At 49.4% G+C, this 27,936-nt stretch overlaps 9 protein-coding genes across 9 annotated transcripts; 6 read left to right on the top strand and 3 right to left on the bottom strand.

Annotated features, from left to right (window-relative positions):
• Positions 1 to 1,063: 1,063 nt before the first annotated feature.
• Positions 1,064 to 3,002, top strand: FSUBG_11711 (alcohol oxidase; the record flags this gene model as incomplete). The annotated part of the gene is made up of 3 exons (XM_036676423.1): positions 1,064 to 1,124; positions 1,176 to 1,519; positions 1,575 to 3,002. 3 exons carry the CDS (start codon positions 1,064 to 1,066, stop codon positions 3,000 to 3,002), a joined length of 1,833 nt encoding a protein of 610 aa, XP_036532787.1.
• A 1,486-nt stretch (positions 3,003 to 4,488) lies between these two features.
• On the top strand, positions 4,489 to 5,925 carry FSUBG_11712 (methyltransferase like; the record flags this gene model as incomplete). Its single annotated transcript, XM_036676424.1, has 9 exons — positions 4,489 to 4,566; positions 4,615 to 4,652; positions 4,705 to 4,758; positions 4,813 to 4,819; positions 4,869 to 4,913; positions 4,971 to 5,125; positions 5,179 to 5,235; positions 5,289 to 5,643; positions 5,695 to 5,925. 9 exons carry the CDS (start codon positions 4,489 to 4,491, stop codon positions 5,923 to 5,925), a joined length of 1,020 nt encoding a protein of 339 aa, XP_036532788.1.
• A 1,523-nt stretch (positions 5,926 to 7,448) lies between these two features.
• FSUBG_11713 (uncharacterized protein) lies at positions 7,449 to 8,959 on the top strand (the record flags this gene model as incomplete). The annotated part of the gene is made up of 3 exons (XM_036676425.1): positions 7,449 to 8,127; positions 8,183 to 8,313; positions 8,375 to 8,959. The coding sequence occupies 3 exons, from the start codon at positions 7,449 to 7,451 to the stop codon at positions 8,957 to 8,959; spliced, it is 1,395 nt and encodes a 464-aa protein (XP_036532789.1).
• Positions 8,960 to 9,148: 189 nt separating this feature from the next.
• On the bottom strand, positions 9,149 to 11,440 carry FSUBG_11714 (sensor hoxX; the record flags this gene model as incomplete). The annotated part of the gene is made up of 1 exon (XM_036676426.1): positions 9,149 to 11,440. One exon carries the CDS (start codon positions 11,438 to 11,440, stop codon positions 9,149 to 9,151), a length of 2,292 nt encoding a protein of 763 aa, XP_036532790.1.
• Positions 11,441 to 16,440: 5,000 nt separating this feature from the next.
• Positions 16,441 to 17,472, top strand: FSUBG_11715 (murein transglycosylase; the record flags this gene model as incomplete). Its single annotated transcript, XM_036676427.1, has 1 exon — positions 16,441 to 17,472. The coding sequence occupies one exon, from the start codon at positions 16,441 to 16,443 to the stop codon at positions 17,470 to 17,472; it is 1,032 nt and encodes a 343-aa protein (XP_036532791.1).
• Positions 17,473 to 18,398: 926 nt separating this feature from the next.
• Positions 18,399 to 19,802, top strand: FSUBG_11716 (uncharacterized protein; the record flags this gene model as incomplete). The annotated part of the gene is made up of 1 exon (XM_036676428.1): positions 18,399 to 19,802. One exon carries the CDS (start codon positions 18,399 to 18,401, stop codon positions 19,800 to 19,802), a length of 1,404 nt encoding a protein of 467 aa, XP_036532792.1.
• Positions 19,803 to 20,174: 372 nt separating this feature from the next.
• Positions 20,175 to 20,936, bottom strand: FSUBG_11717 (uncharacterized protein; the record flags this gene model as incomplete). The annotated part of the gene is made up of 1 exon (XM_036676429.1): positions 20,175 to 20,936. The coding sequence occupies one exon, from the start codon at positions 20,934 to 20,936 to the stop codon at positions 20,175 to 20,177; it is 762 nt and encodes a 253-aa protein (XP_036532793.1).
• Positions 20,937 to 22,814: 1,878 nt separating this feature from the next.
• Positions 22,815 to 25,343, top strand: FSUBG_11718 (alpha-glucuronidase; the record flags this gene model as incomplete). The annotated part of the gene is made up of 1 exon (XM_036676430.1): positions 22,815 to 25,343. One exon carries the CDS (start codon positions 22,815 to 22,817, stop codon positions 25,341 to 25,343), a length of 2,529 nt encoding a protein of 842 aa, XP_036532794.1.
• A 211-nt stretch (positions 25,344 to 25,554) lies between these two features.
• FSUBG_11719 (endoglucanase type B) lies at positions 25,555 to 27,142 on the bottom strand (the record flags this gene model as incomplete). Its single annotated transcript, XM_036676431.1, has 5 exons — positions 25,555 to 25,633; positions 25,690 to 26,299; positions 26,348 to 26,595; positions 26,645 to 27,007; positions 27,054 to 27,142. The coding sequence occupies 5 exons, from the start codon at positions 27,140 to 27,142 to the stop codon at positions 25,555 to 25,557; spliced, it is 1,389 nt and encodes a 462-aa protein (XP_036532795.1).
• Positions 27,143 to 27,936: the final 794 nt, after the last annotated feature.

Consider the following 27,936-nt stretch of genomic DNA (forward strand, 5'->3'; position numbering starts at 1 on the left):
ATTAGCTAGGGTAAAGAGGTTATTTAGTTAAGCTAGAATAATATTATTAGATTAATATTATAATCTAAATCTAAAGGTAATAAAAGTAATATAATACTTCGAAAAGCTAGTTATAAAAAATAGGTAGGGCTATTTCCTATAGCTATCTAACCTATATTACCTAAGTTAGTTAATTTAATTTAAGCCTAACTTTTAAAATATAACTTAATTTAAGGCACCTCCCTCCCCAAGCTAAGCCGCTGAAAAAGCCGGCTTGAGTTGAGTTGTTAGGAGCGTTGTAACGGGGCTTGCAGCACAGAAGAAATTATTAGTGCAACAAGCTAGAAACGGTTAGCTGTGCGCTGGTACAGCTCAAGTGGCGAACAATGACTAGCTGCAAGTCAATTGAGTCGTCACCAGTCTTGAATCGATCATTTTCCAAAGCTGAACTGTTGATCCAAGATTCCAAAGCGTAACCGAGCAACCGAGGTAGCGATCAAATCAGGACTAGCTACAGCTCGCTGCCTTACCAATTCAAGCTCTGAGTTGCATCCAAGGAACAACGAAGCACTTTCCCGCGTCTGGACCGCTCAAGTGACCCTGGGCTTGAGCTAACAACCCGCAAGGTGCACAACCAGTGGAGTCTCGAGAATCTTCCTGAGCCACTCACTGCTCCCCGGACCTCATCGCCTCTATCCACCAGCCTTATTCCAGTTAGAAGATATGGGGAACTCGCCTTACCATTCTCAGATTGCCCCAGATGGGTGTAACGTACCCCGACCAGATCAGCGTCTGGACAACCCCAGTTGAAACGTCCTACGTCAAGTAAAGTCTGATTGTAAGGGTCCAGAGATGGGTTGCTGAGATATTGGAAGGACCTGCAGGTGACTCGCGCGGGGTTATCCTGCGGCTGGTTGTCCGCAAGAAATAACCATGGTGACACGAGCTGCAGGTATATATATAACTTCCCCTCACGAGGGACATTCTCTTTCTGAATCACCAAGCACGACTCGTTCAATACCCTCTCCTAATCCCATTTCCGACCTTCTAACCCCGTTGCCGAAAAGATCGTCCAGTCTTGACCATGGGTTTATATACCAAACTCGCTAGCGACATTACCGAAGTCGACGTTATCATCGCTGGAGGTGCGCTTGTCCTGTAACTAACCTACCGACACTGCTAATTACGTGAACTAGGCGGAACGGCAGCATGTGTCGTTGCCGGGCGTCTGGCGGAGGCTGATCCAAATCTGTCTATCCTTCTAATTGAAGGCGGGCAAGATAACCGTGGGGTCGAGAGCATTGAGAACCCTGTCTTCTTCCTGGATCACTTGCTGCCGACCTCCACCACGACCTTGTTCTACAAGGCGAACAAGTCAGACAACCTGGCTGGACGCGAGTCCATCGTTCCCTGTGGCGGAACGCTTGGTGGAGGCTCGTCGATCAATTTTATGATGTACACTCGCGCTCAGCGAGCAGATTTCGACTCTTGGAAGTCACCAGGATGGTCTGCTGATGAGATCTTTCCGTTTTTGAAGAAGGTATGCATTTTGAGTTACTCTGGGGTATTCTTAGACTTTCGCTAATTCCGTCTAGCTTGAGACATACCATGGCCGAGGTAACCCGGAACACCACGGCTTTGACGGCCCGGTTCATATCTCTGACGGCACATACCGTTCCAAGAACCCAGAAAGCGACTTCATCAACGGGGTGTCTCAAGTCGGCTGGCCAGAGGTTCATGATTTGCAAACTCTCGACGCCAACAATGGTGTTGAGCGATGGCTCCGATATGTATCCAAGGATGGTCGTCGGCAAGATACTGCTACGGCTTATCTTCACAACAAGATCGACAACAAGAAGTATCCGAACCTTCATGTTCTCGTGGAGTCGAAGGTTGTCCGCGTTCTTCTTGATGATGACAAGCGAGCTGTTGGTGTCGAGTATACTCCTAACCCAGCATTCCAGGCTCAAATCACGCCAACCCAACATCCGACGTTGAGTGTCAAGGCTCGGAAGCTGGTCGTTGTTTCCTGTGGTGCTCTGGGTACACCACCTGTGCTTGAGAGGTCGGGTATCGGTGCCCCCGACGTCCTTAAGAAAGCTGGCGTCGACGTAAAGGTTGACCTACCTGGAGTTGGCCACGAGTATCAGGATCACAACCTTATTCTCTATCCTTACAGGACTAATCTCCAACCCCACGAAACAGCCGACAGAATCCTCAGGAACCCCGACAAGCGCCCAGAGTTTATTAAGTCAAAAGATTCCATGTTGGGATGGAATGCGATTGATATCTCTTCTAAGCTCCGGCCTACGGAAACTGACGTCGCTGCACTTGGGCCTGAGTTTCAGAAGGCTTGGGACCGGGACTTCAAGAATCACCCCAATCGACCTTTGATGTTGATGGGCATGATCTCTTGCTTCCTTGGAGATCCCTCGACCGTGCCTGAAGAGCAATATGTCACCGTCGGCAACTACACTGCTTACCCATACTCTCGCGGCCACGTCCACATCACCGGCGCTGGACTCGACGACCCTCTTGACTTCGATGTTGGGTTCCTCAGTGACGAGAATGACATTGACTTGAAGAAGCAAATTTGGGCATACAAGAAGTCCCGAGAGATCATGCGTCGAACAAAGATGTATCGTGGTGAGATCGCAGCTGGTCACCCAGCATGGCCCTCAGGCTCCAAGGCCGCGTCGGTGGAGCTCAACGAGGCTCTCGGCAATGTCACAGATCTCGAGTACTCGGCGGAAGATGACAAGGCCATTGAGGAGTGGGTTCGACAGAATGTTGCCACGACATGGCACTCCATCTCTACTTGCAGGATGGCGCCTCGTGATAAGAACGGTGTTGTGGACGAGAGACTGAATGTATATGGTACAAAGGGCCTCAAGTTGGCTGACTTGAGTATTCCTCCGGAGAACGTCGGTGCGAACACGAACAACACTGCTATTGTTGTTGGTGAGAAGGCTGCAGATATCATCATCAAGGATCTAGGCCTCGGTCCATCGGCCAAGTTGTAAGGTTGAGGTGCGGTGTAACTAGAAGTCAGTCTTCGAAATCTGGCTTGGGCTTGAGCAGTTTTTTCTCAGGGACCTCGAGAAGATGAATTTGGCTTGATATTTGGTCGTAGCGTAGCAATCAGTAACAAAAATACAGAAGTTCTTTGAAACCCGAACAGCATACTTTACAGAAAACGCGCTTACACAATCATGAGATTTCCAGTGCCTTACTAGATCGAAGTCCACTTCATTCCATCTCAACGGTAATGGCGCCTATCAGCAGTAATAAGACAGCCCACAAAAATGTTCTCCATTGGGGTTTTGTATGCTCGTCCTCCGCTTTACCGCGCATCTTATCACTGCAATTCGCGGATAGTAAAGTTAAAGAGAGTGATACAAGTAACCGCCCACCACGGTACAGCCACTGCACGCCAGACTTTCGGAAGCTTCCAAGAGGTGATATAGAGACATTACCCGAGGCAATAGCAAAAAGATAGAATAGGGAATCACCAAAAAACATACAACAGCGGGGATTCGCTGGTCGTCACCGACCCAACTACTAATCCGCCGGTTAGTGGCTTGACTATGGGAGAGCAGACGGGATCCCGTATTTTCCACTACCTATGGTCGTATGTACTAGTCACGCTGTCGTCACGGCTTATAGCCTCTACAATACAGGCATAGCAGAGGACAGTTGGGCCACCAACTTGCGGCCCACGCTGCAGATCCATATCCATCCGCACTCCACAAGATAAAAATCTCTACTCAGTACCTCTACGAGCTCTCTGGTTTACTACTGGAAACTCTGAGGTCAGGCAATGACATTTCCTCAGATTGTAGTTAACATGCTTGTCAGTGTTGACGTCCCGAACCTTTGTCGTGCGGCTCCGTACACCTTTGCCAAAAGCTGCTAAGATGCTGTCCATAGAAATGACAGCAATCGTTGCATAATGGGCGCCAACCGCATGTGAAATTTACCAGGATCGCATCAAATGTTAAGGGCTAATATGCCTTCCCTTTATGGTGCTGAATACCGAGCAGGTTGCAGTGCATTTGTATTAAACAGGGTTTCGGAGCGACCAACAACTTCATGAGACAGGGGTTGCGACCATCTCCACACCATACATACATGAATGCATGCGAGCTATAGAGAAGTGCCTGGAGGGTTTCCAGTATCCGAAAAGCTCGTTGTCGGTCATTCGAGACTATGGTCGTAGCGCTCTATCACTTCTATGCCGTTAGTCAAGGTAGTCTGGGTAGCTCGTGTGAAGAATGACAAGTGGCGGCCCGCTCGGGAACCAAGGTCGATCGCCAAGGGTATAATCCCAGAAGCCGGAGACGGAAACGGTGTGCATCCCAATTGGTCTCGTCTATCCTTAATATTAGCCGAGTGGGGATACAGCGTATGATACCACTTAAGTTACACGCAAGCATGAACAGATCATAAAGAGGGGGGCGTCCCAGTGTTGGGTTCCAGGCCCTGCAGTGAATTTACATTGTCGGCGAAATGGCTTCCCCAGCTGCTCAACCAACAGCCGCTCGTGCTGAAAGCCCTCCTCATGTACCTGGCGTGCTAGAAGCAGAGGTACCATACCCAGCACTATGGGACGATAAGTATACTAACGAAGAGTAGGATGATGGGGGAGACACTGATTCGATATTGGACCTTGGGTCAGTCATAGGGATAGACATCTTGTGAATTATGTACTGACAGTCAGTGCAGAGAGGGTTCTTCCAGTTATATGACATCTCTCAAATCAAGCATATTTAGCTACAGGTAAGATCTTGGTCATACTTATAGCCAACTATGCTTCTTACTAAAACTATGTAGATATGAGGTAGGGTATGCAAGATTCATGGGCGGCTGGTGACCTAACAGCCCAACAGCACGGTCGTCGATACCATGCATTCCACGAAGGAGCATACTTGGTGGTAAGTCTTCTCGTTTATCGAAAGTTCAAGTGCAAGCCGACTAACCATATAATGTAGCCAAACGACGACGAAGAGCAAAACCGCATGGATCTGGTTCACCATATCTACAGTCTTCTTCTTTCGGGGAAGCTTCATACTGCCCCAATCGACAACCTCCAACGTGTGCTTGATCTGGGCACAGGTACTGGTATTTGGGCTATCGATTTTGCAGAGTAGGTTGTAGCCTCTTGATACTGCCTAAAGTCCTGTTGCTGACCGCAGGAAGTGAGCACCCTTCAGCCGAAGTAGTCGGGACAGATCTGAGCCCCATCCAGCCTGACTGGTGAGTCGTGAGCATAATGTCTTTCCTTTGTCCATACTCATATTTCTATGCAGGGTTCCTACCAACTGTGTTTTTGAAGTCGACGACTTTGAAGACCCATGGGTTTACAAGAAGCCATTCGACTACATCCATGCCCGAGAGCTCGAAGGATGCATTGGCAACGAGCAGCAGTTCTTTGATCGTGCGTTTGAGAACCTCAACAGCGGCGGTTATCTTGAACTTCAAGCCCAGCGTGGTTTCTTCATGTCAGATGATGACTCGATCAAGAAGGCCGTGAATGCAGAGGTCTGGGCTGAAGCCGTACGCGACAGCAGCAGCAAATTCGGAAAGCCTATAGACTGCGCCATGAACTGGAAAGATAAGGTGGTAAAGGCGGGCTTTGTGGATGTCCACGAAGAAGTCCGAAAGGTGAGCATTATAACTGATGAGAAAACTTGCCGTTGGCTGATAATGAGGCAGATTCCAATTGGTGCCTGGCCTAAAGATCCTATCCTAAAGGAAGTAGGCAAATGCCAGGTTGTTCAATCATGTGCGGCCATTGACTCTTACACGCCAATGCTTCTGGAAAAGGTCCTTGGATGGGGCAAAGAGGAAACCCAAGTTCTTATGGCGAAGGCGAAAGGGGAGCTCCGAAATCCCTCTATTCATCTGTATCTTCCTGTCTACTTCATCTGGGGGAGAAAGCCATAGAAGTCCGACCTTTAGTTTTCATTAACGGAGATGATATAACTTCTAGTTATCTATATGATGTGGCAAGCAAGCAAAAGAAACAAAAAGTCCATAGAATCGTGCGGTTTGTGTTACCCAGATACGATAGGACTTCATAGTATCTAAGCTGTGAGCGTTTGCTTGCATCTCGCTTGTTTCGCAAATTGTGACGAGAAAGCTAGCTGCGCTCACAACTCTCGGCTTGTAGTCGTCTCGCACGCTCAGTCCTATTAGTTTTATGGCCATAACCATGAAGCCATCGCCAAGCTGCGATCTGGCGCTCCTGGGATGCAAGAGCCTGCACATCCCAAGCAGCCGCCTAGCCCTTCGCTCTCTTACAAATGGGTTGCCCTAATTCTTGTAGAGTCATATCTTCAAGAGTGAAGTCTGTTCTATTTTGACGCATCGTTTATGCCTGTCTCGATGCTGTTATTGAATTGAGCTGAGCAAAAGACCGACGAATTCCTATTTTCGCAATGGTGGGCATCGTTTGGCTGGACGCGAACATAGCCCCTAAGGCCCACTAAATTTACAGCACTGTTAGCCGCTAAGGTTTCTGAGATCGCAGTTGTGTTCGCAGCCTAAAGCTTAACCTTATAGGCGGTAGTCATCCCCACAGGCAGCGGCGGTATTCATCCGCAGGGCACAGACAGCGGCTGAAGGTGGCGCTTAATGGTAACCGATTGCCTGAATCCTGGCTCTCAGGAACAACAGTTAAGAGATGGGCAAGGTACCATTCGTGCGATTCTGTGAAGCTCATGATATTAGTGAAACAAACCGGCCTGCAAATCGTGTCAATCGGAGATATACGATAGTGCCTGCCGAGCTACAAGTACCTACCCAGACGTTACAAATGAAACCGCCCGTTAGAAAACGACATTGACGTTAGAGGAAGCACAATACATGTGCACCAACCAGCGATACTCTAACTAGGCCCCCTCGGCCAATGCCCGGGCGAGTGTGCCCTCACATGATTAAGGTAGCTTGTTGATTGCAGCGTGTTTGTCCGGCTAAGGTAGCCTGCCTGGTAAACATCCCGTCCTCACCCTCGCGGGGGACGTTTGTACCCCACTGAAGCGTTGGGGTTTATTTAGCGGCCGCACATCAACCAACAGCACTGCCAAACACTGCCAAACACTGCCAACAGTTTATTTGCTTATGGCGTGTAACCGTAGCCTCCCGTCGTTTGCCTGGACCTCTATGAGGGTTCTTTTCCCTTTGCAATTAAGCCATGTTACGCAGAGCAGAGATGAAACGGAGCTCGGCTTCAGTTTCCCCGACAGATCCATGGCTTGGACCGAAAGTTGTTTGCTCTTGCTATGCGGCAACAGGCCCAGAGCCTGGTTCCTTTTTTCCCTGATTCATATTCATCGCGACCCTAGCTTCTCTCTTCGCGTCAAAAGGGCTCGCCTACCTACTATTATCTTCGAAACATCTATCTCCCCACCGTTGCCGCCGACTCCTCTGACCCACAACACAGACACGAATTCCATAACATAAATGCCATGAATGTGAACCACGAAGAGGCACCAGCCTCTTACGATGACATTGGGGTTGGTGATGCAAATCCAGAAGTGCAAAAATGCGTCAATCGAATCTACAATGCATCTGGCAAGTATCCCTGGGACTGGCTGCCACGCGATTACGTTCCCAAGGTCGCCGCCTGGGGGACCAACGCCGCGCGGAACCTTGCCGTTGCCGTTGAAGCTGTTCACGCCCCTGGATCCACGGTTAGCATGGAAGAATTGCGTGAGTTCCTGGTACAAAAGGCCAAGGAGCGCCAGGAAGTGAGCAAGAATGGCAAGCCAGTCAAACCCACCATGAACTCGGATTGCGCCAAGGCTAGAAAGTGGATTGAAGACAACATGGTCAACTCCCAAAGCACATCGGAACAGAACAAGCACAAACGTTCGGCCCATGATGGTGCATTTAGTAAAGCGAGACCAAGTACATGGCGCGGGCTCACTATCGCTCAAAAGAAGCAGCCCCAAGACAAGCTTGACGACGATGATGATCATGAAGACGATAACGATCCATTCCCAGGGATTGACTTCAGCAGAGAAATGAGTGTTCTCAGCGATATCAGCAACGTGAGCAGTGCAATCGGTCCCTCCGATCGGCGTCAACACTCCCCTCCGCCGCCGCCGGATCGGACTTGGACTCAGAAGCGGGACATGCCTCCTCGTATGTTTCTTTGTATCTCGTTCTTGACCTCAATCCATGACTGACAGCACCTTAGCACCTTCGCCAGTCCCCAGCAAACGCTCGCGCCAGGTCGAACAATTCCTATCGAGCAATATCAATGACACCAATGGAGCATCCAGCCTAGTCGATGCCGACGCTGAGGAAGAAGCCTGTCTCAGGCAAGGTGTCAGTACCGCGTCCTAGCTATTCACATAAGCGCAGACGCTAATTTTGTCTCACTTCATAGGAAACGATGATGTTCTATGCTATCAATCGCAGCCTACGGACCGCATGTGAAAGGATTGATGCAGCTGAATTCTGGAGCAACGTATACAACCTGGAGATACACAGTACCCGGATGAACTTAACTGCAATCGACATGGAGGTCAGACACGTCCTCCAAAAAGCCACTAGAGACCGAGACGAAAAGCAAGAGAAAGTGAGGCAACTAGGCGAGGAAAAGAACACCCTTAGCACGGTGATCGAGAATCAGGGTGGGAAGTGTTCAGACACTCTGCAGGCCATGTACGACGGCTTTATCCTGGAATATGAGAACGCGCAGAAAGAGCTTGAGAATGCCCAAAACACTTTGAAAGCGATAGAAGAGGAAAGTCAGAAGAACAAGCAACATCAAGATGGACAAGACAAGATCGCATCTCTGGAGAAGGACATTGCCAAACAAGAAGAGATCATCAAGCGGGCGATGAGGAGGAAGTTAGCACTCGAGACGGTCCGGTGTAATGTGGATTTGGACAAATTTCTATCTGCTCCTTACGAAGTGCTATGCCAAGATCACGAAGCAGCCATGAAAAGGCAAGAGTACTTGTCGTAGCACAGCTTTTGTTGCTACAGCCAGCGCCTGGCGAAGTCTGGAGTATTGGTTCATCAAGCATTATTGGGTTCATTTTCGGTTCCGAGAGCGATTGTACTGTCAAAGACTTTATGTGGCGAACGGTTGGCAATAATGAAATGACTTGATAGCTCATTTTGAGATGGCGAATAAGTTGAATTAAAACTAGAATCAAGTGCAAACGTGGGTATCGACTTCATAATAACAAGGAAACATCAAACCCTTGCCTTCCTGTGCCCTTCTTGTCTCACCACCTGTGCTAGATGGTTGGTCGTGAGACCTGAGTTCTTCATGGAGAGTTAACAACCTCGAATCCATCTTGGATAACCTGTCCTTCAAAATTCTCTCAATGACCAGCTCCTCGAACACCGCAACATCATCGAAAGAGTCAGACTCTTCCTCATCGAGGTCCCCATCTCGTCGTCTATGAGTCGCAAAGCGTAGCGGGGTCTGTGTTGGCTTGACTTTCCGAACAAAGTCCTGCCGTCGTGTGTTATACCTCTCGGACCTAGCGCTCCAGAAGTCTTTGGCCATTTCGCCGAGTTCAAGAGTTCTTGCTGCTGTGAGCCCAGCGTGGCTCACGTCGACCTTGGACTTCCACTTGCCGGGATTGTAGGTCGTGAAGCTCATCTCTTTGACATAGTGTCGTACTCTCATGTCAAGGAAGTGTCCAGAAGCTGGGAGGACCTTATCTACAAGACCCATGTCTCTTGCTTGAGAAGCAGATATGGGCAGCATAGCGCGCAAGATATATCTTGCGCGCTCTGGTCCACAGCGCCCGACGTAGGATAGAGAGTGATACTCAGAGCCGTAGAGTCCGAGAGTTCGATAGGCGGGATTGAGGACGACTTCGGAGCCGGCGATAACCACGTCACAAGCCGCTGCCAAGGCCACGCCACCAGCAGCACAATTTCCTCTCAGCGCCGCAATAGTAGTGACGTTCTTCCGAGGAAACATATCCAGTAGCATGTGCACCACATCATCAATGCGATTGATGTTCTTCCAAGACTCTGCTGCAGGGTCATCACTGGCTTCGATGACATTGAGGGCAATACCGTTGCTGAAATACGAGTCGCCGCCCATAAGTACGATAGCATCAAGAGCCTCGTGTAACCCGACGAATTCAAGAGCTTCAATGAGTCGCGAACATTGAGAGGTGCTCATGGCACCGTTGTAGAACTCAAAGTAGACGAAGGCGACTTGACGCTTGCCTGCACTCGCAGCAAACTCTACCCAAATCTCTTGATGGGTTGAGTATATTGGCTTAGACCAGCCGAAGAGGGGGCGTAGCGATACTGAACTCTTAAGGGTGCTTTGGTCGATGAGGCCAAGATCGAGAAGGCCTGAGACAGCAGGGACTTTGGGCCAGAGCATCGGATCAACCTTGCGCTTCAGTCGGCGGACATGAGTGATCCAGATGCCTTGCCCATCACATGTGGCGATGCAGACAGCATCGTCTCTGCAGCCAATGATCTGTCCAGGTCCACGCTTGCATTTCGCATCTCTCCCAGCCTCAATTGTACCTCCGTAGACATAGAGACCGACTCCTCCAAACAGCTTTGTGAGGCAGCCAGGCTGCGAATCAGCAGACCTGATCTTTCGCGATATCGTCCGAGAGGGTTCGTATTGGATGTCGAAGTTGCGGTCCGCTGCCTTGAGAAGTGGTCGGCGATATGTTGGTCCGCCGAGAAAGGGCTTGCGCAGTGTCACTGATAGGATTTTATAATTGCGGTTGGGGACGAGGTCAACGGAGATACCACGAATATCCTGCTTCTCCAGCAGTGACAGTCGCGACAGAGCCGCTGCGACGCCTGAATCGGAAAAGCCGTTAGCTGCCGAGACGATGCGGTGCAGAGCAGTAGCGGTGGCAGTGATCGCGGCTTGGGTCACCTCTTTGCGGTAGAGTGTTGACTTGGTGACTCCGGGCGCATCGATGTCGATCTTGAACTGCTCAAATGCCCAGACTGGACCAGCGTCCATCTCATCAACAGCTTGTAAGACTGTGACACCCCAATGCGACCGGCCATTCTGGCTCCAGGACTGGGATTTGAGTAGTTGATCGGAATCTACGACGTTGCCATCGTCGCCCATTAGCACCCAGTCGAGGGCGCTTGGTCCCGCGTCACCTGGCGGTCCAGGATGGACGATGAGGGTGAGATACTTTGAGAAGATCTCGCTTGGGACCCGTGTAGTCATGAAGGGGCAGACGATGACGTTTGGTCGAAACAGGGCGGCTGCTTCGATCATGGCTTTGTCGGATAGCGCATACTCAATCGTGACATCGTGTTTCTGGCTGAGGATAAGATACAGCTGCTGAGAGAGCGAGTTATGCGCCGTGCAGAGAAAGAGGATCTTCATTGGCGGCGTAGTAGGCAGGCGACGCTCACCAGGGTCGCTCGCGCGGCTCGCGCGGCTCGCGCGGCTGGTCTCACTAGTACCTCGTGATAGCTTCAGTGAACCCATTGTGAGATGTTACAATCAGGTACTTGGCATATGCAGCAGCAGCTGGGGACGTCAGATGGCAGCACCCATGGGTTTAAGTAATAAGAATCTCCACAGGCCAGTGAATGATTCGAGGTTGCAGCATATGACTGATAGTGTAACAGCATCATCGCACTAGGCAGCTCAGCTGTGAGGAAACGCGCATGTGTCACTCAATCATACCCATCAACAAGCAGTGATTCATTGGCTCATCGAGACACGGCTACAATTTCGGGGGCTGACGATCTGTCGAAACTCTCGCGACTAAACCAGGATGGGCAAACAACTTGCTGCACAGACGCAGCCATCACAATCGAAGATCAAACTTTCGTGATAGATTTTGTGTTTCATTGGATCGAAATCTCACTTTTGGCTTCATTATTTCGGGTGATGGGTGCCCCTTGCAGTTGCTTTGGCTTTCAAGGGAGATTACCTGGCGCGTGGCTTTGAGGCCTTACCGTGAGTGTGAATGATCGACATGGCTCAGTGATTAGCGGAGCTGAGCTTTGCTTCTTGTTGACCACAGGTACCTGGGAACTGGGTCGAGATGTATCGCAGCAAATCACTGAATGAGGACTTAAATCACTCATGCTGATCAGAGGCATGCTAATAACCAAGGGAGCATCGTCAAAAGCATGCCCTGCAGTGAATGGTAACTCAGAAGTGAGGGACTGAGCGCGTCTTATCTTATCAGGCTGTCGCTCAGACGCGCCAAACACCAAATTATGATGTCAGAAAGATTCCATATCACAAAGTCTTACACCCTGTTGTAAGTGCCACAAAAAGCCGTGCGACCCAAGCACAAGCAATTTGACTCAAGTCAGAGCCCAAGGGATGAATTAGTCCAGCCGTTGGGTTCTGAGGCCTTCATGCTGCAAGTAGTGATACGTACGTGTCGCCGAAAGAATACGGAAATTGGTAATTCCGGTTATTTGTGGTGGGCACCTCAGAGAGGAGCGGGGCGGAAGTCAAAGCAGCCCTTTGCAATGCAGGGTAAGTTGATCGACATTCTCGACTGTTGAAGTACAGAGCTAAGTGTTCTCACAGCATGATAAGTGTTGATCTCATGACTTTTGTCACAAAAAGGGAGAGTGGCTTTGCTGGATTTGGACTGCGCTTGCAGATTTAGCATTGTTTTCATGCAATCTAATGGCAACGGAACATTTGCCGACTCGAGGGATGGTGCTTGGTTAGTCGTGGTAGCAACAAGTAGTATCAATGTAAGGAAAGTGAGTTCACCCTGAAGTGACAGAATTGCAAGTGCAATATTACGGACAAATTTCAGCCCAAATCAATTATTATACCATTCCTTCAACATTTCTTTAGCACTTGCAAGTGTTTCTTGATTCACGTCTTTGTTGCTGTGCAGGATTGTTGATTTGTTATCGATACGACCAAAATGGCTGGCTTGTGGGGTTAATTATGGGGACCGGACCAGAGGACGAAGACTTTCCGCTCCTGCTCCCTGGTCACGAGATTGGTTGGGACTGATCCCCCTAAAAATAGCGGCTTGACCACTGATGGCATTCACTATCGAGTCCATTGGGCCTCGGCCTAAAGAAATGGTACAAGTTGGCTCGATTTGGCATGGACACTACAGCCGTCTTCTGAGAATATGGTTGTACATCATGTCTGCTTCTCTGGTATGCCTACTAGCTTGTCATATCTATCCTTATATCTACGCGCTGCTCAGAATAAAAATGATTCACCAGATGTGAGCTCCAATAGCACGGAGCCTAATATTCAATGCTAAGTAGTGGCTAGGTACTTAATAATGTTATAACGCCATCCGTTTATATCTTATGTTTTGATAGAAATGGAATCTTGCCATAGAATATTCAAAAATAACTCAGCATCTTCTATGTAGAGACCCGATTATAGTGTCACATCGTAGAGTCACAGTCTGAAGATCCAATGCGATGTGACGAAACCACAGCAGAAGTGTCAAGACAAGATCTGAGCATGGAGGTGTGCCGTTCCTTGACGGCATATGTAATAAATCTCGCGCTATTGCTATGAATGAGTCTAGTAGGGATCAATACCATTCTAGAAGGATATTAGAATTCGTATTTAGAGTTATCAAGAAGCGCTGCTGTACGAGTCAAAATGTCGGACAAGTTTGCATATGTACTGTTTCTAATATTCATTTCTATGGTGTGATTAAAAGCTCCTAGTCATGGTATCTAGCTTCCAACCGAGACGTTGTAGCACAGAGCCTGACCGAATCCTGTAGTATGAATAACCTCCTGACTTTCGGAGAAAAGGGGATGATCACCCCGCTCGTCATCGCGTTACATTGGCAATAGCGGCACAGATATTCGATACCCGCCACTGTAACAGTAAGATTCTTCATTACATGATCTTCCACCAACGAGATATAGGGCATGCTTGTTGCAGCTTCATGACAGGCCTTGAGACAGCATCAATTTGCCTCCTTCCCAAATTCTGAATTCTCCGGTAAATGCTGAATGTCCGACGGACTTTGATACATACGACGGCACTTGCGACTCCAGCTGAGAGCACAAGTTCGTCGCTCAGCTCAACCAGTCATGGATACAGAACGAACCCCACGAAACGAAGCTGGGACCATCATGGAATCTCTCTGCGGCGCGGAAAGGGCGTCAGGTAATAATAGAACACATATATAGAAGCGGAGATCTAGAGAATATTCTGGACTAGCGACTGGCGGAAAGTTTATATGGATTCCCGAAGTGTTGGAATCCCTAGATCCTCCAAACCCGGGGACCCACAACGGGATGGCTTCCCCTTAGCAGGCTTGCACTGACCAGTCGTCATCTTTAGTCGTGAAATTCCAGGTTCACAAGTCAGATAGGGAGCAAGATCATCGGCTTTCATGGGCATCGGTCGTCGGGGATAGAATACTGGCATTTTCTAGCTTATGTTTTGCCCCGTTCAGAGGATCAAGCCTGGCGATTCTCAGCTCCCGGCTGTCGGTGGTCGCAAACACCGACCTGTAAAGGCTTAGCGCCTCAACGCCTGAGTTTGAGATTTGCTGAGCTCATCTTTATGTAATCGGACAAGGCGTGAATGCCAAGGAACTTTGACATTGATTGAGATGAAATTAGAGCTTTCCCAAGTGTCAGTTTAATGAAGTGATCTCGCATGGTAATTAACTCTGGAGGGACTATCTTCCACTAACGCATGCAGAAGATGCTATTCACTCAGCCTCCACGGATAAGCTTATTTGTGGCCCCTGCCAAGATCGCAGGCCCCTAAGTTGACAGCAAACTCTAAGCAAGACAACCTCAATTTCTGCAATTAAGGCTACCCAGGTTCTTTCAATAACTTGCGTACGTAGCATTTACTATGCACTTAATGCATCCGACGCCACTCGATGGACGTTTACGGCCGTTTTACAGGCTGTTTGTTCACACCATCTGCCATTGGAACATGCGTATTGTTGAAACCGTAGCTGTCTCGAGTACAGCAGGGTCACAATGAAAGCCATACGAAAATGGTGAGATTCAACATCATGAATCAATACAGTATAATTCCCGCGGGAGGAATCCGGGACCACGGAGCAATGCCATCTAAATGGCCTAGCAAAGGACCAAGATTCGCAATGCAAGAGCCGTGCTAGTCTCCGTTGCGCTCGGATCAGATCGAGCTCTCAGTAAACCGGGACCTGACTAGTCTACCGTATGCCACCGCAAGAGTTACTCTTTGGGCATCGGCCCATACTAAAGTTTGACATCAAACGTCCTGTATGTGCTGACTATGGTTCATCCCGTGGTGAGGAGCCGCTCAAGCCATAAACTTCGCGGCCAGTTTCACGTTCCATGAAAAACATGTTCGCCGAACAAAACAAAACAGTCTCATGCACCTTGGCACTCACATTTGTTCTGAAGATCAGTTCATGTGGTTCGATAACATGTAGTGAATCGTTATAGTAGCGCTTTGTATGTATAGGCTGGACCATCTCGACGAGAACCTCACCTGGTACCACCACAAATCATGAATTTTGCAAATTCGACGACCTCGTCTAGGTTCGTTTAAGGTTAACAAGAATAGACTGCTCAGCGGTCAGCTTAATTTGGTGAAGCTATGATCACCAGCCAGGGGCTTCCCCCCACTACCCAAAAAGACATCGTTTCCAGACCCCTACCGCCAAGAAGTCTTGAGCCCCCCTGATTGAAATGAGCGTTTCATGGTCTCGCCTTACTTCAATCAGCGCCGCGAGAATCGCCGCGAGGACAGACTCAGGCTAGGTCTGCCACAGCCTAATTGGAGCTACAGAACTACGATTGAATCGGGCAAAGGAAGAGATAGTTCGACTAATGAAGTTTTAGTTGATCAGCCAAAGCTTAGAGTTAATCTACCCGCCTTTGAAGCATATTTTTTAGGTTGTTTTGTCGCGGTTTGCGAACGAACCTAAACGAGCTGTCAACAACCTTAGTTAAATTAAACAGCGTTGTTGATTGGTGCAATAACATTCTATCCACTGAAACAACCCCTAGAAGATGCGGCTGCCGCCCGCCGCACTCTGTAACAACAAGTCTGATCGAGATAGGGAAGCGAAGACCACCAACATGACCGGGTTCTTTTGCCTATGGAGAAGAAATGTTTTTCCCATCTTGGCGTTTTGAATTGAATGAGCTGGGGGCTTCAGGCGCTCCAAGGACCAAGGACATTCTCTCACCGGACGAAAAACTGGCTCTGTCTAACTTAGTGTAAGGCCGAGTGCGGTGCCGCGCCGTGCAGAATGGGAGATCCCTGTGCGGCGCCAAAGATTGATGGTAGGGAGAGTCGAGGTCCGGATTCTATAAAGATATCTCATGTCCTCTGTCCTCCTCGACTTTTTTCCTTCTCATCACCATCAACAGATCTTCATCTTCTTTCATTCACTTCAGTCTTTCTTTCGAAGAGCTAGTCTCTCGTTCCTTTCGTTCCAATTCAACCGAGCCAGTCTCCAGCACTACCAATCAAATTACTATCCCTCAAACCAACCGACCTTATTCAAAATGAAGTTCTCCGCCCTCGCCCTCGCTGCCCTCTCGCAGGTCGCCTCTGCCCACTACTTCTTCGACGTCAGCGCTCTCAACGGTGCTGAGTCCAAGTCCTTCCAGTACATCCGTGACTTCACCCGTCCCACCAAGTACAACCCCATCAAGTTCTCCTCCAACCCTTCCGCCGACATCCGCGACAACTCTTTCGCTGATGGTGAGGACATCATCTGCAACCAGGGTGCCACCGGAACCGGTGGTAACACCGAGGTCCTCGAGGTCAAGGGTGGTGATGTCATGACCTTCAAGCTCGCTGTCGGTGCCAAGATGGGTCATCCCGGACCTACTCTGGCCTACATGTCCGCCGCTGGTAGCGACGTCAAGTCCTACAAGGGTGACGGCGACTGGTTCAAGATCATGGAGGAGGGTGTCTGCAACGCCAGTGGTGACTTCACCAAGGACGCCTGGTGCAACTACGACGCCCCCTCTTTCGACGTCAAGATCCCCCAGGGTACCCCCAACGGCGAGTACCTCCTCCGAGTTGAGCACATCGGTATCCACCGATCCCACGTCAACCAGCCCGAGCACTACGTCTCTTGCGCTCAGGTCAAGGTTACCGGTGGCTCCGACGGCACTGTCGACGCCGAGATGGTCAAGTTCCCCGGTGCCTACAAGGACACCGATGAGTACGCCAACTTCTCCATCTACAACGGTGCTAAGGCTTTCCCCATGCCCGGCCCCAAGGTCTGGGACGGTGCCGCTTCCGCTGGTGGCTCTACTGGTGGCTCTACCGGTGGTAACACCGAGACCCCTGCCGCTGGCAACACTGAGACTCCTGCTTCTACCCCCGCTCCCGAGGCCGGTAACGGTCAGCAGAACGGTGGTGAGCAGGCTGCTCCCTCTGCCGCTCCTTCCGCCGCTCCCTCCGCTGGCAACAACAACGGCCAGAACGGTGGCTTCCAGGGCGGTAACCAGGGTGGTTTCCCCGGTGCCGCCAACCAGCAGTTCCAGGGACAGACTGGTTCCAAAGGCTCTCCCTGCTCCGCTTAAGCGAGCAACCTTTTTTCTAGGAGACGCTGTAGTGTTTTGTCTTACTGAAGGGGGGAAGCTGAAGCAAAGATGGAAGAGTTGAAGAGGTGGCTGGTCAACCTTCATGTATAAAAGAGTCCTGTTGATCGTTTCAAAACACCTAGATGAAGAGGGGATAGTCTGGTACTGTGCTCATAGTTTTTAGCTTTGTCTGTTTAATACGAAGCAGTCTTAGGACAATTCATCGTTCTCATCATCTATAAGTGACTTATCCCATGCAAATCATTCCCCAGCAACTTCTTAGACTCTAGCTAGCTTGTAGATTACTTTCTTTTTATGTCTGCCGCTTCTTGCTCCTCTCTTGCTTGCTTATGTCCTCACGGATCATTACTGGGACGCAAGCTCCACTGCCAGGGAAATGCTTGTCTTTGTTTCGTTTCTTGACCTGAATCCTGGCAGCAGTGTATCCGCCCGTGGCCTAGTTGATGTTAAAACTCTCCGTGCTCACCGTCGCGACAAGGCTGTTAAATTAGCACAAAGCGTGTTGGAGAATGAAGAAACAATGAAAGCAAGTCATTGCCATTGAAAGTGAATATATTTATGTTGAAAATTTGTAGTTTAGGCCCTAAAAAACCTTTGTCGCATTTCCTCACTACCCAATCTTTTCACCATTCGCCGAACTCATAAAACTTTTGCCTACGATGTGAATGGGCTACCAATCATCCTTTTGTGGTACAGGACGCTGAACATGCAATATCGCACCGAGAAATCCCGACCCGATTGAACGATACGATTTATTTATTTATGTAAGTGAAAGGTTGATCTATCCTCCATCGAGAAGTGCCCGAGCCGCATGACGTCAAGCATAAGCAGGCTGAGACACTCAAAACATGTTTGCATCAAACCCTCAACACCGTTAAACATCCTGCACCCTCATATTCATCGCAATGGCTCAACCAAACAAATTTGATCGCGAAGTGATCCTGACCAACACTTCACTTCCGGAAGTTTACAACAAGCTGGTTGAATTGGCCGAAGAGTTCTCTGTGCTTGGTGAAATCGATACCGCCAAAGACTTAGTTTCACTGCTCCTCCAGGATACTACCTCGGAATGGCAACGCAAGCAACTCCATCATTTTGAGCCATTCTTTGCGGCTGCCGACGTATGGCCTGATGAAATCCCTGAGGAGGAAAGAAGTGAAGCAGTGTCTGATAAGACAGCATCCAAACACGCCCTCGACACTGACGATGTCGAGGAACAAGATGACAAAGGCAACTTCCAGGAACAGATAAAGAAGGTCCACCAATATGGCGCGGACGGTTCAAGCTTGGCTGATGCCCTAGCCAGTGCCTTCAGGTTGGCCTCAAAGCAGACCTCTGACCTGGAAGAAATCCAGAACGATTCGAGAGTTCAAGAAGTTCTTGGACTCATCGCCCAAAACTTATACAAGCGAGGGGTCATCTCGCGTCTTGCTGGACGCCATGATCTCAGTGGACTGCTAGCTACAGGTGCATTGGCCCGAAGAGTCCCTGTTGACAAGCTGAAGATCGAAGCCCTTGGCAAAGACGCCGTTGCGACATTCGCAGAGCGTTTTAGTAAAGGTCGAAAACCACTAGACATAGAGTCAAAACCCATGAAAGACGTACTATTGGAGCTCGAACGCAACACGAAGCCCAAGTCCCTCGGATACTGGGAAGAGATGGAACAAGATCCCCCGGCAACACTCTTCAATCTGCCACCGGCTACAGATGAGCAGATATCATCACTCGAGAAGAAGCTGAAAGCGACACTGCCAGATGATTACAAAGAGTTTCTGAAGATCACCAATGGGTTTGGAGGTACATGGAATGGCTTTCACCTCGACCCTCCTCTCTATAGCGTCGACGACGTCCAATGGTCTGATCCTTTATTTGAAGTCCCCTTTGTTCAATTTCACGAAAGTATCAGTGGAGTACTTGCGCTGGATCTACCGAAGAGAGATGACTGGCCAAACTCCGGCCCAAACATTGAAATTGGTCGCGAGGATGTCCTCGGCATTCTGCTAATCACACCCGATTGTACCAAGGCGGTTTTGGAGGCATATGACACAGCATTCAAAGGGTCGGATACCTCGGAAGATGACAAGAAGCAGGAAATGAAGGTCATTGAAGCGCATTATGGGAGCTACGATAAGATGAAGAAGTTGGACTGGGCCACAATCGAGTTTCATGATTCGGAGGACATCCCATGCGGGACGTTTCGGCAGTTTCTTGAGAACAGATTGCGCAGAACAACGACTGTGGGGTACCCGGACGAAAACTCAAAGGAGGCTGGAAGTCTGGCTTATAGCTGCTTGGCTGATAATTCTTAAGCGAACAAGGAAGATATCAACATCCATGCCAGGCAACAGGGTTACAAAGATTTGTCACGTACACGTGTCAGTTACGGAGGCTCATAAGTAACAAAGTATCAATTCAATTTGTGAATGGTGTATTCAATCCTACACTGCAAACAAAGTTCCGTCCGTCCCATGTTGATATATGCAATTTGGCTCCGAAAGATACCGCCGTCCGTTGTCCCAATTTTATCCGTGCCAGCGACTCCCTGAATCCATTTTTATCCCTAAGCAAAATCCGTGCCACCCATGTTTTCATTCCTTCATGATCCCGTTGCTTCCATAAACCGTAAATACCCAAATGTTGTAAGTAGGACTAGCTACTGCTTCTCAATTAGATGTAGCCAGCTACATAACAGCACATCCACCGGAGGGTGAAGGTGAACGGCTCCTCTTCCCTCGCTGAGAATGGCTCTTTGACTGCTTGGGCCTTGACGATCGCTGATCAGTCTTGCCCGTGCGTGTAGAGTATTGATCATAGGGCTTGCTAGCGGTTGAGCGTTGGCCATATGCCTTGCTTGTATGACTCTGTGTTGTTGAGCGCTTATCATATGCCTTGGCTGGACGTTGAAGCCGGAGCCACCAGCAGACTTCTTCCTCGATACCGGACAATATGGCGGTGAGTCTTTGCTGCCATGGGGCGAATGTGAAAGATTTGCCAAGGCTGGGCTTCGATGTCTTGGCTTTTGACAGGGGATACAATAACTGACCCCGGATTTCGTCTCGGTAGAGCGGCAAGTTCTTTGCTGTGATAAGGTTAGATGGATTTGCTGATTGCAGGGGTTGGTCGAGCGAGATTGACTCACGGGCTGGGTCTGTGTACTTGGTCTGGCCCTTTGCCGAATTGAACAGGGCTGTCAACGTGTTTGCACCTCTGACAGCAGTATCGCACATTCTCTTCTTATCGCTCTTCAGCTTGGTACGATCTTTGTGCTCTTTGGGCAGCTTGATGTCTTCAATTGCATCGACAACATCAGCGAGGTAGTTGATGATGGATATCAACACCGCCCTCCCCAGCAAATCGCTATATCCACTGACACCGTCTGAGCGTCGTGGAATGCGATGAGCATGCTGGGGAAAATGAATATGATCGCTTGTCCGGTCTTTCATTATGGCTATTAGAAAAAGAGGTAAGTAGAGATGAATAGATGAATAGATAGTAGATAGATTAATTAAGCATTATACTAGTAAGAATAAGGATAGAATGAGATGATCCAAATGAGAACCGTTTGGTGAACAGGCAGCCGCCCGCTTTTATAGCCAGATCGACGTTGTTTACGGAGGACCATCCGGGGGCCTTGTCAAGTCTCTCGATGTGGTGGTTTATACATGGAGAAGCCCAGAGCAAGGATGCCAATTAGAGAGAGGTCATTTCTCAACATTGTACGGTTACTAACGTAGTGGAGGTCTGTAACACGTTCAACGGGGCTCATGCACCAAAACAGTGGTCTGCAGTCTTATGTAGCCAACAACGATGAACTGTTACGCGGCCAACATGCCATGAAGAACGGGTCCATGGACCAAACCAGACTTTTGCATGCCTTAGCCTGTGGATTTTGGGTAAGAGGGCATGCGAGTTCGAGCTGATTTGGCCATGCATGCAACGTAAAGCGGCTGTATAGTTTGCCAGGGGGGGTTTGGACGATTAGACTGAAGATGCTTGTCTATGATCAAGACGATCCCATTGCTTTTGGCCCAAGTCAAAAAAGCTTGACATCGGAACCCACTATACGCCTAATAGTGGAGATAACCCACTGGAGGGCCTCGATTTTGGGTCTCCGTGTGCCGGGTTTAACGTTAGGTCAGTGTTGTGCGTGCTGCGCTGGCAGAGCGTTCCGGTCGAATCAGATGATGAATACTTGCACAAATCGCCACAATTTGCATGACAATCGTTGTGCAGAAAAATTCTCATCAAAAATTCGCTGTTACACAAGTCACTAGCCACATGTTTTAAATGGATCAGGTGACCTATTCGTTGCTGTGAGTGAGTCAAGCTGCCAAGAATAGGACAGCAAGTCATCCCAAGTCGAAAATTTTAAGGGATCCGAGCTCTACCAGCACATGCCAACTCGAATTTTGCAAGCTCTGACTCAGAATTTGCGTTTCAGAAAACCAGTTGTGTTGTCAATTTGTGCGCTGTGTGACTGTTACACTCGCTAAACCACTGCGGGCGCACTTATACCTGCCCTTCGGCCCTGACGGCAAGGAAGCGAAACGAAACAATTGTCTGCTCTGTTCTGTTCAAAATGGATTTCTGTGCATTTCTCTGCATAGCATATGCATAGCACATCATCCATGTTATACATGAGTTGTGCAGATCTCTCATGTCATGTCCCCTGCATGAAACGGCGTACATAACTGATCGCCGACATCGTTTTTGCCTAAATACATAAACTTCAGCTTGCACGCTTCAGTACAGAGATCAACATTGGCAATTGCTAGAATCTCGGAGAGATTGCCGATGTCACTTCGCGGGGAAATAAAGCTGCGCACTGTCCCGTCCGTTCTATTGCCAGATTGATCTGCCATTGACAGAACTTAAGCTTATTGTAGAGTTTAGACTACTGAGTTCGTAGATTATAGCAGGTTAAAAGAGCTCATCATCAATTATGGTAGCGTAGGTTGTTTCCAATGAAGCTCCCCCAAAGCTTCACTGATGTTATTTCCTTATATCCGCCATTTTCCCACTATGACTCCAGTCCACCTGAGTCGTCCAAAGATCAGCCAAGACCGGACGAACAGTGAAGCTCGGTCCATTTACCCCGAAGTGAACCTGGATGCCGATTGATGGACTAACTAATACAGCATCATCGGCTGTCGATCTCAGCCGTAGCCATAGTCCCAAGGCTAATTCAAATAGCCTGAATCAATTCACCAGTAATTACTCCGCATATCGTCGTGAGACATGCTGCGATATAAGACGATGGATGGCCTCGCTGCAATCAGACGGAACGCCACAGACCAGCACAGTCGCAGTCATAGTTCATCATGTGGCTCTCGACTTTACTCTTCGCTTTGTTCACCTGCGTTATCGCAGAGGACGGTATTGATGGTTGGCTGAGATATGCTCGCTTGCCATCAAGCGTCTCCATTAATGCCAAGTCGCTTCCTCGCAAGATCCATGTCATTGGTGGTTCCGCAAAGAGTCCCCTCGGCAGTGCTACCTCGGAACTCCAGAAGGGCTTCAGCGGTATTCTCAACATCGACCTGAAGAGCGAGAGCAACTCAAAGTCGTGCGATTTCTCACAGTCAATTGTCGTTACCACTGAAAAGAACCTCAAGAAGGCATGCAAGGGCAAATTGTCTCATCCCAAGCTTGAGGCCGATGGCTACTGGCTCAGCACTTCTGGCAGCTCTGTCAAGATCATTGGTCAGAATGAGCGTGGGGCTTTGTATGGCGCCTTTGAGTACCTCTCAATGCTCGGCCAGGGCAACTTCAAGAAAGTTGAGCGCGCATCGAACCCAAGTGCGCCGATTCGGTGGGCCAACCAGTGGGACAATCTCAACGCAAGCTCGACCCATGGTTCCATCGAAAGAGGCTACGGTGGTCCTTCCATCTTTTTCGACGGTGTCAAGAACGTGCGAAAGGATCTCTCGCGGGTTCCTCTCTTTGGACGTCTTCTCGCCTCCATCGGTATTAACGCCGTGGTTATCAACAACGTCAATGCCGATGTCAGACTATTTAACTCTGAGAACCGCAAGGGACTTATCGAGATCGCTGACCTGCTTCGTCCCTGGGGTGTTCAGGTCGGTCTCTCTCTCAACTTTGCATCACCGCAATTACTCGGAGGCCTGGATACCTTTGATCCTCTTGACGAGAAGGTGATTAAGTGGTGGCATGACCTGACCGATGGTCTTTACGATGGTATTCCTGATATGGCTGGCTATTTGGTCAAGGCAAACTCAGAGGGCCAGCCCGGACCTATCACGTATAACCGCACTTTGGCTGATGGTGCCAACATGTTTGCCAAAGCCCTGGAGCCCCACGGCGGTGTCGTTATGTTCAGAGCTTTTGTTTATGACAAGCTTGACTGGACTGACTGGAAGGCTGACCGTGCCAACGCTGCTGTGGAGTTCTTCAAGGAGCTGGATGGAAAGTTTGACGACAACGTGGTCGTTCAGATCAAATACGGCCCTATTGACTTCCAAATCAGGGAGCCAGTTAGTCCTTTGTTCTCACACCTTAGAAAGACCAATAGTGCTATTGAACTGCAAATCAGTCAAGAGTACTTAGGGCAGCAATGTCATCTTGTCTATCTGCCTCCATTATGGAAGACGATCCTGGACTTTGACATGCGAATCGACGGTGAAAAGTCCCAGGTTCGCGATGTCGTGTCAGGAAAGGTCTTCAAGCGACGTCTCGGAGGATATGCCGGTGTCACAAATGTTGGTTTGGATAAGACGTGGCTCGGAAGTCATCTGTCGATGTCAAACCTATATGCATTTGGACGTCTCGCATGGGACCCGACTGCGGATTCCAAAGAAATTCTCGAAGACTGGACGCGTCTAACATTCGGACTCGACAACAAGGTCCGAAAGGCAATTACTGATATGTCTATGGCTTCTTGGCCAGCCTATGAGAACTATTCCGGTAACCTGGGCATTCAGACCTTGACCGATATTCTGTATGCCCATTACGGACCCAACCCCGCTTCGCAGGACAACAACGGCTGGGGACAATGGACCAGGGCAACTCGCGATCATATTGGCATGGACCGTACAGTCAAGAATGGAACTGGAAATGCAGGCCAGTATCCCTCTGAAGTTGCCCAGAGGTTCGAGAGCACCGAAACCACCCCCGATGACCTCATGCTCTGGTTCCATCACGTCCCATACACTTTCAAGCTCCACTCTGGCAAGACTGTGATTCAGCACTTCTATGATGCTCACTACAAGGGTGCAGCTACAGCGCAGACTTTCCATAAGACCTGGGCGTCGCTGAAGGGCAAGATCGACGATGACAGGCTTGACCACGATCTCTTCAGACTGAAGTACCAGGCTGGCCACTCGATCGTTTGGAGAGACGCCATCAGCGAGTTCTACCGCAACTTGTCTGGAATTCCTGACAAGCAGAACCGTGTTCGCAACCATCCTTACAGAATCGAGGCTGAGAAGATGGAACTCGACGGCTATAAGCCTGTCAATGTCACCCCTGCTGAGACTGCTTCCAAGTACGTTGCTATTTACACAAACAGTACTGGAACAGCCAGCACCACACTCAAGTCCCCTAAGGGCATATACAACCTTGCTGTCAACTACTATGATATCGTTGGTGGCAAGTCTACTTGGTCTGTATACCTCAACAAACGACTGATCGGCAAGTGGGTTGGAGACAATGAAGAGCGGCTGGGACACTGGCCTAGTGAGTTCCTCGATGGTCACTCTGCCACTCGTATCACCTTTGAAGGTGTCAAGATCCAACCAGGTGACAAGCTCGTGATCATTGGAAAGGCTGATGGCAAGGAAACAGCTGCGCTGGATTATGTTTCTGTTTTGCCTCAGGGCATTATTGACTAGTTGTCCAATCTTTGTTGTACGTTTTATCGCATTTGTTATTCAGCCTTCATCATTCGAAAAGAAGAAGAAAAGAGGTATTGCTCCAATGTTCAAATGTCAATTTGTATGTCTCTCGTAACTAGCTACAATTCAGACAAAACATCCTAGGTCCTTGACAAGTAATCTGATCCAACTTCAACTTTTCACTTTGTTAAGACGGGTCATGTACAATTTACATGAATGAGGGGTTGGCGTTGTCGAGGAGCTGCTCGAAGTAAGCCTGGAACCAGGTTCCGGCCTCAGGAGCGGGCCTGAAGATGAGATGTTAGCACGGGATATAGCGAAGAAATCGGATGGAGCAACTTACTTGAGAGCATCATCGAGACCACAGTGGTAGTCGTAGCGAGCAGCAGAGGTATCAGAGGTACCATCAGACTCACCACCAGGCTTGACCCAAACGAAAGCATCGGCGAGAGCATCACCAGTGTTGGTGGAAGGTCGAAGACCGAAACCAGTACCCTTGGCGTTGCACCAATCGCCCTGAGCCTTCTGGCCAGTAGGCTGCTTACCAGATCGGCCCTGGTCAACGATGAACTTGACGTTGGACCAACCCTCCTGAGCGAGAAGAGGAGCGAAGGCGTTGATGTATCGCTGCTCGTCGTAGTTGGGGTTGCTCTCGGTGTAGTCGGGCTTGGTGGTGAGCTTCCAGCCGTTATAGTTGGCGACATTGGTGACGAGACCGCGAACGCGAGAAGGCTTGCCAGCGTCCTTGTAGATCTGGGCGAAGAGCTTGGCAGCAGGGCCGATGTTGGCAGGCCAGCCGAGCCAGCCACCGTGACCGGCATCGAGGTACATGGAGACGTTGGGGAGGTTGAGTTCCTTGATGGCGTAGACGGTGAGCTCCTTGTAAGCAGTCTCGGCCTTGGCGCACTTGTCGACGCTCAAGTTGGTGACCAGGTTAGCAAGGGAGTCAGGCTCTGGGATTGGGTTAGCTAATTAAATATTATGAATGAAGCTCCGCTTACCAATAACAAGGATGACCTTGGTGTCAGAGTAGTTCTGGAGGATACCCTTGATCTTGGCGATGTAGGCCTTGTACTTGTTGGCACCGTCATTGTCGAGGGAGTACTCTCCGTTGGAGGCAGCAGCAGCGCAGTCACGGTTAGGAAGATCGTAGACAACGAACTGACCGGCATAGTTGCCACCAGCCTTGTTAGCCTTGCGGATATCAGCAAGGGTATCCTCCATCAGAGAAATGTGGTCGTAGGAATCCCTGAGCCTTGTCAATACAATAATCAATACTGGATTTAAGCTTGACTTACATCCACTGGAAGGAGGGAACATCAGCAACCTTGGCAGCAGCGGTAGCCCTAGCACCGCTCAGCTTAGGAATAGCCAAGTTTGAAACCTCAGAGCGGTAGTAGCTGTTGGCCCAGAGATCAACGCCGGAGTAAGGGTTTCCACTGGCCGCAGGAGGAGCAGAAGTGACAGAGCCTCCAGCAGTAGTAGAGCTTCCACCAGTGGCGGTAGTCTTGGTAGCGGTGGTGGAGCTGGGTCCAGCAGCAGTCGAAGAAGGCTCAGCAGTACCGGGCTGGCACTGAGAGTAGAAGTCATTGAGCTTGACACACTTGTTTCCGCTGGTGCAGCAAGGAGTGCCGCTCCAGTTCTGACCACCGCACTGAGACCTGTTTCATTGTAAGTAGATATTGTGATTGAGGCTCGTAGACATACCAAACTCCGTTGCTGCAAGACTGGCGCTCTTCAACAGGAGCAGCAAGAGCTGTAGCCGCAAAGGCGGCGAGGATAAGCTTGTAGGCCATAGCTGTCGAAGTTGAAGATTGACTGATGATGCTTGACTGTTGACTGTGGATGAATAGAGAAGAATCTTGAATTGAGGTCCGTGATAGACGTTATATACATTTCGAAGCATGTAGTCGCATCGTTGAAGTTTAAACGTCCCGGAACGACGGGATCTCAAACGTTAGTGCAAGGCCACCGTCTCCATCGGCAAAGAGATCCGGACAAGAATCCACCGTCAGATAATTCCCGGATGAGATCCAAAAACATCCGAAGAGCCTTTGATGATGTGGAAACTTTCGGAGCGTCTGTATCGAGGACAACCCCTCATTCATCACGTTTATTCAGCCATTATTGAAGTATCATCGCCACAAACGACTATCCCGGAACAGACAGCCGGTGCGGTCATGTGTCCAAAAGACCCTAAACTGGATATTAAAATGATGTAACACTGAAACTGCTCATCTCGGAGGGGTTCCTCCTTGCAGTTCCTATTTGGGAAGTCCGGAGGTTTGACGCTTATATATCGAGCCATGATCCACGGAAACCTCGTCCTGTGATCCGAAAAAGTCCACCGGATGGAGATGTTGCTCAAAACTGCTCAGAGGATTACATGATTGATCATTGGGGTCCGGCTAGGTTGGGTAATGGCTGGGTCATTGAACCATAGTTTTCGGGGATGTCGGCTTGGGACTAACGCACAGAAGACTAGGATTTCCTCAAAGGCTCACAAACTCAAATCGCGACCAATAGCAAGCTCAGCCTTGTTGATGTTGAGTTTAGCCGCATCGTACTGGTAATTTACCCCTCGTTTCAA

Source organism: Fusarium subglutinans, assembly GCF_013396075.1.
Source record: "Fusarium subglutinans strain NRRL 66333 chromosome Unknown NRRL66333_c0000230, whole genome shotgun sequence".
NCBI lineage: Eukaryota > Fungi > Ascomycota > Sordariomycetes > Hypocreales > Nectriaceae > Fusarium > Fusarium subglutinans.